The sequence below is a fragment of the Simochromis diagramma genome, unplaced genomic scaffold, assembly GCF_900408965.1.
Source record: "Simochromis diagramma unplaced genomic scaffold, fSimDia1.1 OVJJ01000618.1, whole genome shotgun sequence".
NCBI classification, from domain to species: domain Eukaryota; kingdom Metazoa; phylum Chordata; class Actinopteri; order Cichliformes; family Cichlidae; genus Simochromis; species Simochromis diagramma.
This window is the reverse complement of record NW_024387423.1, coordinates 1872699-1886943: the sequence shown is the minus strand read 5'-3', so window position 1 is coordinate 1886943 and position 14245 is coordinate 1872699. Positions and strand designations below refer to the sequence as shown.

The 14245-nt window shown below is 40.3% G+C and overlaps 1 protein-coding gene across 6 annotated transcripts in view; it reads left to right on the top strand.

Annotated features, from left to right (window-relative positions):
• LOC120722020 (vacuolar protein sorting-associated protein 13B-like) overlaps positions 1–14245 on the top strand; it is a 296860-nt gene that overhangs the window by 68146 nt on the left and 214469 nt on the right. For all 6 annotated transcript variants that reach the window (XR_005693317.1, XM_040012723.1, XM_040012725.1 and 3 more), the window contains one exon: positions 4582–4766. Coding sequence is in view for 5 of the 6 variants with exons in the window: in XM_040012723.1 (XP_039868657.1) it covers positions 4582–4766 (185 nt within the window). In the remaining variant the exon portion in view is untranslated. The remainder of the gene's footprint in view (positions 1–4581; positions 4767–14245) is intronic.

Below are 14245 nucleotides of genomic sequence, written 5' to 3'. Positions count from 1 at the left end.
TACTTCCTTTAATGAGACTCCCATTTAATGTATTATTTTACCTGGAGAATAACATAGACTTGCAAGTCTGTATTCTTATGCTACATATGCTTGTTGTTTTCCCCTTGTTCTTTTTTGTGTTCTCTGCATGGCTTAATCGTGTTTTTCTTGTTCTTTTTCTCTTTTCCCCTTGTTTCGCTCTGGTTGAAGAACATGCTTCCTTTCAGTATTATAGATGCTTAGCATAGTGCATCTTTTCAGCCTTAAGTGTTGGCACCTAATTTTATAACTGCTCCAGTTGCAGGTTGTTAGAGCAGCAGCCCTTGTCAGCTGTAGCCTCATTACTCCTGCTCATTATGCTCTGGCCCACTAACCTGCTCGTACTGGTTTATAGTGTTACAAAGCTTGTGTTTCACCATGTGTTTGCATGCAGATGTATGTGCACTTTTGCCAACATTATTTATTTGTGTCTGGACAGGTATATGCATTTTTGTGGTTATGTGTGGCCTAAAGCAGCAGTTAAAGCTCGATAGCTATAACCCCAGCTGTACTTGTCTAAATATAGCTGTGACCACAGTCATATTGAACCAGGATGCTGATTAGCACCATTAAGACCACTGGCCTAAATGAATGCCAACTATGATTATGTGAAATATTTATTGTGGGTTTCCAAAAAAACCCCCAAAATAATTTAAGGATGCTAACCAAAGTATTTGGTTATCATGTTATTTTCTTTCTAGCTTCTATGATGTTTCAATAATTCTTTTATTGGCTAAAATATACATTTTAATCTGTTCCTGCTTCGTGTCCAGATTTGGTCCTGTGCACAGAGGAAACAAACTAGGCAAACAGTACCACAGCTGGTGTGGTACTTTTAGCTCTGACTCATGCTTCAGCCCAACTTCATGCCCTGTTTGCTTGATTTGGACTGAGACTCCAGCCAGTCAACTAGTTGTTCACCAGGAAGGTCAGGATGTGTTAGTCCTGGTCTAGTTCTGACTCCAACAGGGAACAGATGGGAAATATGGCCTAATGTTTCTCAAATACATTTGAGCTTTTCCTCTGAAATACATCAAAGGACAGCTGAAATTGAAATACCAAATTTTCTCCTTTTCCTGACTAATTTTAATTTTCTTTTAACACATTCCTGGTGGCCTCTGCATTTTAATGAAAAAGTTATTGACTTAAAGAACCACTGTGAGGTCAGAGACAGGCTATTCAATGAGGCACTGAAGTTAACGCCAAGAGCCTGAGTTAGGACCTAAAGTGGGTTGTGGGCACCCTTCTGGTAGGTCTCCACATTATAGTATAGATATTCTCTAATGAGTTTTGCTCCCCAAGCTACAGACTAATAGGCTTTCTGCACTATAACAGTAAAATACATGTTAGTTATTGTTAGTTCCATTGTGCATAGCTAATGTATGTTTCAAGGCAAATATTTTAATGTTGTTTGTTACTGCAGGTGATGCTGCAGGTGTTATTTTGAATCTTTTTGAGGTTTTTTTCCCACAAAGCTTGCGGCAACAGTGAAACACTGCCTGCCAGAAAGCTGTTTACCATGTTGCAGCAAGAAACACTGACCGTGCCAGCTACTTAATGAAATCCGATGAGTGCCTGGCTGTCTTCGCATACAGCATTCCCAAAACACCCTAATGAGAGTTTCTGTTTCTCATTTGAATCCAAGATCCAAGTTGCTGTTCGCAAAGAATTGGGCATAATATAATAAAAACAGGTGCATAATTAAAGTTTTAGGGGACCACATGCACATGACAGCTCCCCTTAAATGCTATAAACACTCAAATAAGGCAACAAACTTTCATCCCTTGCCAGTCCTCTCATTGAAGTGGCTTTGCAGGCACATTTGCTCTGCATGTGGGGACATTGTTGTTGCCGGCTTCCCTTCACTTTCTTTTGTTCAGCTGCAGTATCTTGCTATGTGCACACACAGTGTGCACATATTTGAACGCACAAAAGCACACGAGAAACTCTTTGATTGATGTCTTGTTGTATAGCATACAACAGTAGTGACTTTTACTAGCAGAAAAGCATGACATGGCATGGTTTCCTATGTTGCCAAATCCACCACATGTAGGCACAGAATTTTAAACATATATGTGTGCCGTCAAGGTAAACTCATTGACCCAATCAGGTTTGAATTTTCTTTCTTCTTTTCTTCCTGTGTTTTTCCTGTAGCCTCTTTATCAAACGCGCTCTCACTTTCTGTCTCGTAGAAGACACAGCAGATGCTTAAGAAATCTGGGTCTGCCTGTGTGCAGCTAACTGCTCATGTCACCCTGCCGAACCACCCAGGAGCAGAAGAAAGGGAAAGATAAAGAGACTTGAAGAAAGAGAGGGAGGGAAGCAGAGAAGTTAAATGATTGCAGAGCTGCTGAGCGCAGAGAAAGGCCTTGTGACATGTCCCACACTCAGAACTGGGACCAGACCAAAATGGGTGCGTGATTAAATGAACTGTGATGCTCGCTCCTGACACGCTGCAGCCATCGTTTGAATTAGTCACAGTTCTATTTTCAATGAAACCTCCACTCGTAGGGCAGATTCTATTACAATAAGTACTCAAGTGAACACACATGCAATACATAGATGGGTATCTGTGCTGGGGGCACTGCCAGTCCTCAAAATCCTAGACCAAGAAACTTTAGTTCCACTCCTATTTTCCTGCCTTGAGAACATGAGAGGAAAACAGGAGTGGAACTAAAGAGACTTGTTTGACTGTGCTTAGTTCAGCCTGCCTAGCCTCAGGCTTTGCTATAAGTAGTAAAAAGAAAAGCACAACGACAACATTTCTGATGTTTCTGATATTAAAATAATTTCTTATAAGAAAAGTGCAAAACACCCGACAGAACATCACAACCAATTATTGCAAAGTTTAGGTTAGGCTGTGATTTGGTGTTTAAATAAAGCATCCCTAAAGGAATTTCCGATGTAAAGATAGGAAGGTTTCTTCACCTTATCCAATGACATATTTATAAATGTAAAATCACAAATAATGAACATCTGTGCTACACGATATCATTAAAAGATTAAGATAATCTGGAAAAATGTCTGTACGCAAAGGACCAAGGCCGAACTCATTATTGAATGGCAATGATCTTTGATCAATGCAAACATTTTGTTCTGAGAAATTCATTGGCAATGGATTTCTAAGGGGTTAGACCAAATTTATTGCTTCATCTGCAAGTGGAAATTAAAGCTCTACCATGCAAAGAAAAAAAAAAAGAAAAGTCAAAAGCCAGACCTAGAAACATCACCGACTACTTTGGGACACAGTTTGTTTGAGATGGAGTGAAGCTGTTCTCTGATCTGTTTGGAAAGCATGGATGCTGTGTTTTTTGGGGGTGAAGGGGGGCAGAGCTATCCAGCTTCTTATCAGCACAGAGTTTAAAGCCGGCAACTATAATGTTATAGTGGTAGATATGGCTATGGTTATCTTGCAATGGTTTTATTCATGCTGAAAGACACAAACAGAAACAACATACTTGCTGCCCCTGCTCATGATGTCCTTCTCAGGGAGAGCCTTGTTTATTTCACCAAGACATTCCCAAACCACATTCTGGACAACTCTACAATTGCACGGCTCTTCAGTTAGTCTAGATGCTAAACTGACTAAACACATCACCCGTTAAAATATTTGCCAGATTATACAATGAGAAATGCTACAAAGGACGCCCTGAACTGTTAAACAGCTAAAATCTTACATCAAGGAAAAATGGGGAAAGGGTTGGCTTTAAGGTCCAAAGCAGCTGTTCTTAACTCCCTCACGCTTTTGTTAAACGAAGAGTTGATGCAACATCATTGTGACACATGCCTCTGTACCAAGTGCTTGCAACATAAAAAAAACCCCACATTTCTCATTTAAATCATTGTTTTTCTTTTTAGTTCTGCTGCAAAAATAAACACTTGTAATTAACTTTGGATTAAAAACAAGTCATGAAACAAAATCTGTTTTGATTATTTTGTTTAGTTGGTTTTTTTTTTTTTTTTTTTACATTTTACACAGCATGCTAACTTTTTTTGAAGACTGGGTTGTAAATGAAAAAAATGAAAAAAGCAAGTGTGTGTGTGTCAGATGAGAAATGAGAGCATGCTCCGCTGAATTTCTGATGGACAGAGGCCTGGAGAACTCCATCGGACTGTGGTGTTACCTCATCCCCCTGAACGCTCAACTCATCAGCTCGTCATACGCGCAGACTCACACAAACTCGCTCCCCCCACACTCTTGGAGACAGATGAAATATTAAAGGCGTAGAGATTCTTTTCAGGGTCGGGTTTCTGGGCTGTACATCTTTTCACATAAATCATCATCACAGTTTTGACGGAGGGGAGGGAAGGGTCGACAAACTAAACCTACCTGCCAAGTAACTAAGGAAAGCTTGGCTCACACTTGGTACTTCTTCAATTTACTATTGGAATGTAGTTCTACTTATTTGGCCCTTGGCGCTATCAATGAGCTGTTTTATATTGTGATGTGATATTGATGGATTTGTGGAAGCTGTGAACCATTTGTTTCCACCAGTGTCTGTTTCATTTAGAGCGTATTGGCATTTATGTGTATCTGACTCTGTCTTGTCCCTTTTCTTGCAGGAGCAAAAGGTCTTCAGTCCCCACCACAGAGTTTATTTTTGAACTTCCCCACTTCACTATACAGGCCACAAGGGCCCAGACACTTTTGCTCCAAACAATCTGTCAGAGCTGGACCCACAGCATGGTCAACGGAGCGCCAGTGACACTTAATGAAAGTCTGCTTACTGAAGTGTACAAGGCTCCAGGTGAGTAACACGAGACAATACGAAGCTTGCCTTGCCTTTGCTAATAGCAAAACCACTTAACACAGAAATCCAGATTCATTCTTTTCTTGCCCCTGACCAAGCTCATAAGAATAATAGTCTTTTTCTACTGCTCTTTGATCTGCTTACACTGTAGTGATTGTGGGTTGAGGCCTGTCTACAGAGAGGAGACAGAGTAGGACACTGAAAATCACCTCTAGTTGGATTTTTGTGTGTGTGATGAATTTGCTTCAATCTCTTATTTGTGCATGTGTATCTTACACTGACACTAGTTGTACAGTGACTTCTTCTTTCTGTGAAGAGTTATCAGAGTGGAAAAGACATGTTTATAATTGCTCACCAGGGGAACGCTCTGTTTTTTAGTTGTTATAATATGTTACTGTAAGGTAGCAATATTTCTGCAATGGCAGCTAAGTCGCTTGATTTATTATATCCTTTCAATGGCTCAGTAGTGATGGAACAAAGAACAAACATACTCATCTGGTCTCTTTTAGACCAGAGTATTAGATGTTAAGGCATTCATTGTTGTTCTTGATTTATTGAACATTTTTTGAGGATAACTCTCGTTTATCCTCGCAAACTTTATTTATCGTCCTTTGTTTACTTGTACCAGTAAATTGTCAGGAAAGATATATTGAACTGGCTAATATTAAAAGTGATTTGACTTTCTTATGAAAACCTTTCCAGTTATTTCTGAGGGCACAGTACATTTGTCAGACTGTCACTGATGGGAAAACAAGCCAACTCGATAGCATTGAACTCTGGGCAAATTGGCATGCACGTATCCAGAACTGAAGTTCTCCAAGTATACACGAGTTCACGCGAGACACTTGAAGATCAACTTGTCTTATTGGGGCCCAATGTGGGCTGCTGGACCTGCAGCTGAGACCAAATTAACTCTGAAATGCTTCATGTCACCTAGGGTGTCTTAATGGTCAAATAATAAATTTTGTCCCTTGTTAAAGAAAGGTAGGGGAGTCTGAATTCAATAAAACAGTAGCGTTTCTCATGACGGTAGCATCTGGACAGTCCTCTGGAGGGCCTGGGATTTTCCAACTCATTAGGATCATGTTGTTTGGTATGCCGTCAACATTCTCCCCCAGCCAAGCCAGCCAAGCTACCTTTTTCACCGTTGTGTAGCCGCCAAAATTTATGAAGCTGGTCTCCCGTGGAGTGAAGTCAAATATTCCTCTCCCCTCATTTTGCCTTTCTCTTGGAACGGGGCTTGAATAGCGACATGGAGAAACATTTGCACATCTGGTCCATGTGCTGGCAGGCTAGAAAAGGAGCAGTGGGGGCTTAGAAGAAAAGAAAGTTTGAGCTTAAAAGGCATGAGACTTGAGGAGAATAGGTGGTGTGCTGGGTAAGTATATGTAGGGAAAATACTCAGCAATAATTCCTATGATATAACCAAAAATGTCTAGTACTGTATCTGCTTTTGCAATTTCGGGAACACTCATACCTTAAGGGAGATGTGTGCTGTGCGGTTGGTAAGAAAATAAAGTTTGCCACGGCGACACCAGCCGCTATTTTTCCGTAAGTGTGACTTACTGGCTCACTGGCTGCAGATATTTGTGGTAAAGGTGGCAGATCTAATGCAACACAAGATTTGGGTTTAAACCATGAGATTGTTCTCGTGTCCCCAACTGCTGTAGCACTCATCAAGGTATTGCCAGCACACAACTGATACACGCTGAAGCTAAAAACTGAAGACGGCAAACAAACGCTGTTCACTTTGAACATATGCTTTTTCATTCTTTTAGGAATTTGTCCTCCCTTCTCTCCTTTTGATGTTGCAAAGTTTTTCAATAGGGGAAGGTGTTTCATATTGAAGTCTAGCTGATAACACAGATGGTCAGTGTCCTTCGCGGGAGGGAAACGTTTAGGTATGAGAATTAATTCGCTGTCCAAAAGAAATTCCACATTTCAGCATTTCACGGGCAAACTCAACAGCTTCAGTTTTAATCTCAAGGCACTGACAGACTGTAAAATATTCAAAAATATTAAGAGCAACATTCAGAGACTAAAATTCATTGCAGCTGACTGGAACACAGCCGCTAGGACTTGTAATACTTTGAGTTACTGTGGTGCTCAGTGGCAACTACAGGAATAACACAGCGCACAGCACATCCAGTGTAATCTGTGTTTCACAAGACCAGATATGAGTAAAATAAGAAAACATACCGTAAAATTATATTTTCCTTGTCACTCGATTGCATGTCTGCATGGTTTATCACACAGCTGTCTGTGGGACTGTTGATTTCCAGTGAGCTTGGACATTACTCCAACATTCTCCTTTGCATTCCAGTGAAGTCCACACTAGTGTTGTATTTTATTGGTGAGCCATGCAGCAAACAGTATGTCATTATTGGTATCTCTAGCTGAAAATGGACAGGTGTGTGCCCATATGTGCTTGCGTCAGTGCATGCACGCTTAGACTATGTGCCTTTGTGCTCAGAAGGTTAGCATCAGCTGTGTTGGTTTGGCTCTACTTTACTTCACTCCTCATTCATAACTTATATTTTGTTTTAGAACCTAGTATTTTTCCCTTTTAAGCTTCATCTCAGTTTATTTATGTCTTTTTCTTATGCTTTTAAGTCTTCTCTGTTGACAACTTTTATTTTGTTCCCAATTCTTTTTGGATTTGTCACTAGCTCCTCTTTTGTATTCTCCTCTTTTTTTTGTAATTGTCAGAATTCCCGGTTCTATGTTATATGCGTGTTCTAATGTTTATACATCATGCATGTTATTGTGGTTTTTAGTAGCAGCAGTAGTAATAGTAGTAGCCAGTAATTCCTGTCTACCAATACTTTTACCCACTACTAACCTCAGATTCGGCAACACACTGACCACAGTGACCTCCCACATCTTACTCAACTCTATGCAGTTCTGTGTGAGTGTAAAATACACCGTGCGTAAGAATTGTGTTTATGTGTCTAATTTTGGTAGTGAAAAAGTTTAATCCACCCAGATTCTTTTTGTCATTGCTAATTGCTGACCACATTAGGCTCTCACATGTATTTCTACTGACATCTCAAGGATATATTATTGAAAGCAGTCTTATTAAATGTCTGAATGAATAACCAGTTTACACTCAGCACTGGTACAAAGCCTGATTAGAAAAAGATGATAATTATGAATAAGCCTTGTGCCCTTTCCTGCTTTCATTCAAGTCTGTGTGTGTAGTTAAGTATTTCTGTCTTTGTCACATCTGTGACAGAGCAACAATTCCATATACCGCAACTGCACACCCTTAGAGCAGCTCATTTACATTTTATACAATGGATGGTTTTTTTTTTTTTCTTTTTTGCCTGCACCTCTTTTAAACATGAGCGGTGTTTAAAACGCTCAAAAGTAATTTTTTTAACTTGTCTTATTTGAGTTATAAGTGAGCGGTATAAACTTTCTACTGTCCAGACTTTTGCCCTTGACTGTAACTTTGGTTCTCACTTCCTTATTTTACTCTACAAGGCTATATTTGAAAGATAAAAGATCAAAGCAATTTAAATTAGCATAAAATTGGCATTTCCACCATTGATGGATTGAACTTTAATGTAGCTACCACAGCTGGTTTTCCGGCCTTGGAGCTCTGTGGTGGTCTGGACTGCGACAAAAAGAGGGAGGTCTGGTAAAAGTTGGTTGGTGGTGGTCACCAGTCATGCTTTAGATGATTGCTGGGTGATATACGAGCTGTGACATAGCTTTAGCGTGACAGACATGAGGGGAAAAGAACAGAGGACGAGAGAGTGAATGATATAATGAGCAAGATGAAAAATGAAAGAAAAAGGAACATAAAGGTTGAAGGGAAAAGTGACAGAATGAAATAAAGAGGGTGAGAGTGTGGGGCCAACTGTGCCCAGAAATACAACTGGTCATTGGCTTGCTTTATTAATCCCAGGTCTGGCACCTAATTGCGTGTCAGTTTAGGCACACAGGCAGAGAATCGTGCATATTTGCAAATGCAATGTATTCCTACCTCCATCTTAAATGGATCATATATATATATATATATATATATATATATATATATATATATATATATGTATATATATGTATATATACACACATATATATATATCTTCTGAACATATGATCCCATTTAAGGCAAATAATCAAGACTATGTTCTCACTGCATAGCAACTACAGGCATGTTGTTAATGTTAGTAAGAGACGTATGCTCTCACTCATTTAACCGTATCATTATTAAAACAAGCCCTTTGTTTTTAGTTCTCCCTACACTTACCATGGGGGGGGTCAGGACAAAGCTGGGGAAGCGATTGGGGAAAAAAAACCTCCCAAGTCCATTCAGGGTCACATTAGTGAGACTTACTTATGCTTTTCTTCACACTGATATCTCCCGTTGCTTGGAAACAAATATGATCTTTGAGACACATCAACAATAGTTTTGCGCATTTTTGCACTGCATGAAAAAGGCTGCTCTTGTCATGGCCAGCAGTTTATATCCCTGTGATCTAACTGCCTGTGATGCTGTAGCACAATAAATATCGGTAATAGCTCATTGTTATAAGAGGGGGGAAAACTTTTCACATCGTCCTGTCACCTGTGTAATCTGATGCCTCGTATGTTTTAGATTTTATGTTTTCTGGTCCCAGAATTTGCCCATCTGTCTTTGCTACCTCCTCCTTCCTCTGTTTTTTTTCTCTTGTGCGCCACTAATAATGCAGCTGTTGGTAGCATGCTTCTGGCTATAAGACTGAACACAGGAGGTTGCACTCTCTCAGTTTTTCATTGTTTTCCTGTGTAGATTTTGGCTGACACAGGCTTATTACTCACAACCTTAATGTTTCTCATCTATTAATCAAGACAAGTCAGAGGAACATGCAGCTTTGCCCCGTCATCTAATGAGCCCATACACTTAGCTCATGGAGATTGTTTTGATAGTTCTTTTGATTGTTCTCCTGTGAAGAAAGGAAGGACAACAGCCCTTTTTATGGTCTGCGGTTGTCACAAATGTCAGTAAAGGGTTGAGAAGCTTAATGAAAACCCTGAGATGTCTGTTTCAGCGTGGCCTGGCCTCTCACTCAAGTATCCATATTTCTTTGAAGAGGTAACTTATTGGTTTGAGAGAAATTTCTGCCTGTCGACTTGTCTTCTTCACGGATTGACATCAGGACAGGAAGAAAGCAGGAGGAAAAGAAAGAAAGAAGGCTTTTTTCATCCGTACGCAACCTTACATAAAAAACACGTCGTGTCAGCATCAGAGAATTGATAAATAAATCTTGGCTGGAACTTGAGACGGTTCTTGTCAATGAAAACTTCAATGAGCTACAGACGGGCTCGCTCCACTCCTGGCAGATTGTGATGATGTTTTAAGTCAGTCCAGACTTCCCTGCTTTTCTTGTGTCTTCATGAAGAATTCTGCTCTTTCTCTGTTGTTCACTTTAGTCCTGAGCTAATCAGAGAGGCCAGCGGAGTCGATGCAAAGCAGAAGTTTGCTGTGTAGTCCCACAATTAAACATTGGATTACGTGAAAATTTATACGTTTAATGGGATGAGAGCGCCAGGAAGTGCCTGAGGTCTGGTTGCAATAACATATCAAGCGTAACTTTCACTAAACTGCTTTTCACATGTATGCACAGATGCAAAATATCTATACACATACGCATTTCCACATCAAAGTTGGTTTGGTGAGCTTAAGCATTCATAGGGGGACATCATGCTTGTCTTTTCTCACCATGGTTGTCCATTTATCATGCCTCTTTTCCTCATACCGTCCACAGAAGTTAGCTGAAATTCCGCCAAGTAGTTTCTTCCCCTTGTTTGTTTGAATTGTAGCTCACTTTTTCTATCATGGGAAATGAGATGTGATTCCAGGCATGTTGAAGAACATGGACGATCCCAGTGCAGAATGTGGAATTCTGAGTTTTGACTTATTTCTTCTTTCTCTGATATGAATGTTGGATGGTGTCATTTACTTGAACACTAAATCCAACTGAGCATTGACACGCACTATAGTACTTGAATTAGTGCTTAATTTAAAGAACTACTACACTTTTTAGAAGCCTGATTATTGCCAAGCATGCCACACATGGGATAAGAACATTTTCTACAGATTTAAGCTTTTGCCCATTAGAGTTGGGATAATGAGCTCATCTCTCCCTGAAGTGTTAAACTGAAATATGATATGAAAATCCCACATAGACTTGTTCCCTTTTGGCCTCTAAAATATGTCACCTACAGATGATGTAATAAACAGAGCCCAAAGTGTGAACAGTTTTTTGAAAGTATAGATTATTTAAAGACTGTTGTGTTGTGTGTGTATAATAATATGGATACTGTACTGATTGTAAACATTAAAGCTATTAGAGCCTTTGATGAAGAATAAAAATCAAAAGAGAGACATTGCACATATTTCAGCATAATGTTTCGATAACAGAGATAGGTAATTCTTAATAAAAACTAAATACAAGCGCACACACTAAAGGGAAGAACATCTCTGAGACTTTAAATGAAACACACTAAAAGACTAATAGACTTTAAAGCTCTTGCAGCAGACTCTCTGAATGTTACCAATCAATGACAGCCTCAAATAAATCTGTTTGTATTTATGTCATCTGGTAGTGTCTGCAGAGCTGGCTCCCTGCTGTGAGCCAACCGCCCCATCTGAGGGTAGTGACTAGTGCCGACTGAGCACATAGCTCCACGTCACAGAGCCATAAATTTCCACTGTAACTCCCATTGAAGTGTCTCAGCAGCACCAAAACCCCAGTCACGTCTTGGCTACCACCACACACAGACACAGTCAGCCTCTGCAAAGCTCAGACATAAATATTGATCTCGTTGGATTATTGATAAACAAGAATGCTCTGCTCGTTTTCTCTTTAATTCTCCCCTCATAAGGGAAGTGGAGTGAGGAGGGGAAAGCTTGTGAAAGAGGACAAGAATAAGTTATAGAGATGCAGAGATCTAGAGAGTGTGAGAGAGAACGGATAGTAATCCAGAGTTGGATTTCAGCAATAGAGGGGACTGGTTTAGCGTCATTAGCTGTGGTCTGTAGTTTCGAGCATCTCTCATGGTGAAACCACACTGGTATTCCATCCTGGCATCTGCTTCAAAGCTAGAATGCCCCTGTTTCTTATGCTAACCAAATTTGTCAGAGCAGCATTAGGCTGGGGATATGGGAGATTGAGAGGCAGACCTTCTCAACCAGAACTGTGTTTTAATGACCTATCTTACCACCGACTAATTATTTCCTTACAAGTGGCAATGGGGGAATCCTCTATGTCACGGCACATGTTTGTCTATCACATTTTGCACATCTGTCGCCCCCTTTTCTCTCACACTCTCTCTCTTTCCCTCATCTTACTTCTTTTATAACTCTCCCTTCAGTTTTGCTCTTGATCCCCTTCCTCCCAACCCCCCCACCACCCCAACCCCATCCAACCACTGTCTTCCAAACCTCACTGCCTAGGCACATTAGTATTGGCCAAATTGCTTCCGCATGAAGACTCCTTAATTGTGGTAATTCAGTGGCAGAGAGAACCACAGTTTGAATGTGTGGAGAACATGTGTCACTGCTTCAGTGGGCCGACAGAAAAGCCAGCAGCACCTGGAGGGGATGGAAATCAAGAAAATTAGACCCCCAGCTTCTGCTACCACCGGCACTTATACCCCATCATTGTCTTTATACCATGACGGTTATAGGGAGCGAGTACCGCTTGCACACACCAGTACCGCTGTAACCTTCATTCAGTGAGGTAGGAGCAGCTTGACTGGGATTTTGTCATATGTGTAAGGAAACCCATTATTTTTGTTCACAGACACTTGCTGGATTGCTTTTCTGTTTTCTGTCTCACCACCCAACTTTAAAAAAACACAAAACAAAAAGCAATTCTTCCTAATATGCAAAGCCCCCCTCAAAAAACAACCCAAACTCTGGCAGCAATTACTGGTTATATAAACTGCCCAGCTCCTTCATCTATCTACAAACAGCTGTTGTTGTTGTTTACATCTGTTTGAAATCAAACATGCATATTCTTCCTGTGTGCAGATATTCTTACAGCTTTAACCTGTGCTAAATAGTAGTTGTGATATTTTTTTTCTCTAACTGCAATCCCTTCAAATATCAATTATGATTTAGCTCAGCTCAGTTTATTTTTATTTATGTTGTGTTAAATCACAACACGTGTCATATCAACGCAATTTCATAAGAAAGATTCTCTGATGGAACCATAATGAACTTTTAATGCATCCCCCAAAAGTACCTCAATGTCATTTTTACTATCATAAAAATCAGTTCTTGTTATCGTAGTAATTCGATGTTTTTCTTTCTCTAATGCAGACCTTTGTTTGAGTAACAAAGCTGCTCTCCTTTTAGTTTTAACTGCATAACAAACCACTACTGGTTCACCTTGTCTGTTTTCCTGTCCCACTCTCTCAGCATGTGTCTGCATTTTTGCTGTGTGTCAGTTCTGGGCAAGATGCCAGCAGACCTGCTCCTACTTACTGCTTCTACTGCTTCCCTCCTGACTTAGGAGAGACAGTTATTGTTTCTGCATCAGCACTTAATGGCTCAGCTGGCTGCTTTCAGGCTACCCAACTTGTCTATGTCTACCTCTTTTTCTGTCAGCCCCCTAGCTGCTGTGGGCCCGTTGCCAACCTTGGAGGTTTTAATACTTTAGGTTCTTTCCCCTTCTTTGTCTGTCTTTGTCTTTTCACCTGCCCTTTATGGTTTTGAGATAATTTACATCCTTTTTTTTAACTTGTTTCCATCACACATAAAGCTGGTCATTAATGCATGGAGTATGTAGCTGCAAAGAGGGAGGGTAATCAAAACACAGCTTTTAATAGTTGTTCTAGCACAAGTCCTATAGCTTGGTTTTTACTGTATTTTGTATCGTTATCTCTTTTTTTTGTCTGTCTTGGGATTTTTTTCAGACTTGTTATATGGTGTTTTTGAAGTATGAAGTAGTATTTGAAGACCAGGAAAAATAAACATTTTTTATATAGCATCATAAATGAAAGTAAAACTATTTCTGGGTTTTGTGAATATAGACTAAAAGAAATGGTTCGCATCTTGAGGTAGAATATTGCCTGGTCCACCATTGTAGGCAGACAACTTTCCCATAGCCTTCCCCAAAGCTGTGAGAGCAGGACATGTTGGAATGTGTAAAGCATGGCTTTCAAGCCTGCAGATGTGCTGCACATATATACTGAACCATGGACACGCCAACTATTGAGGTATGCAGAAAGTAAAGAAAGTACCCTCCACCTCCCATACGGTGCATGTGTTAGTGTGTGCATTCTGCTTTTTTGCATCAGCTCTTTCTACCCCTCTTTATTGACTTTCAGGCCCCCTTCCCTTCATCTTCTCCGCACTTTCTCATTGGTGTTTTCTATGGCAAATCCAGCTGCCCACAGTTGCGCCCTTAGTGTTTGATGGAGTGCCATACTCTCTGGCCCCTAGCTGTGTGTTTATGTACTTCTTGCACCTGCCTTTG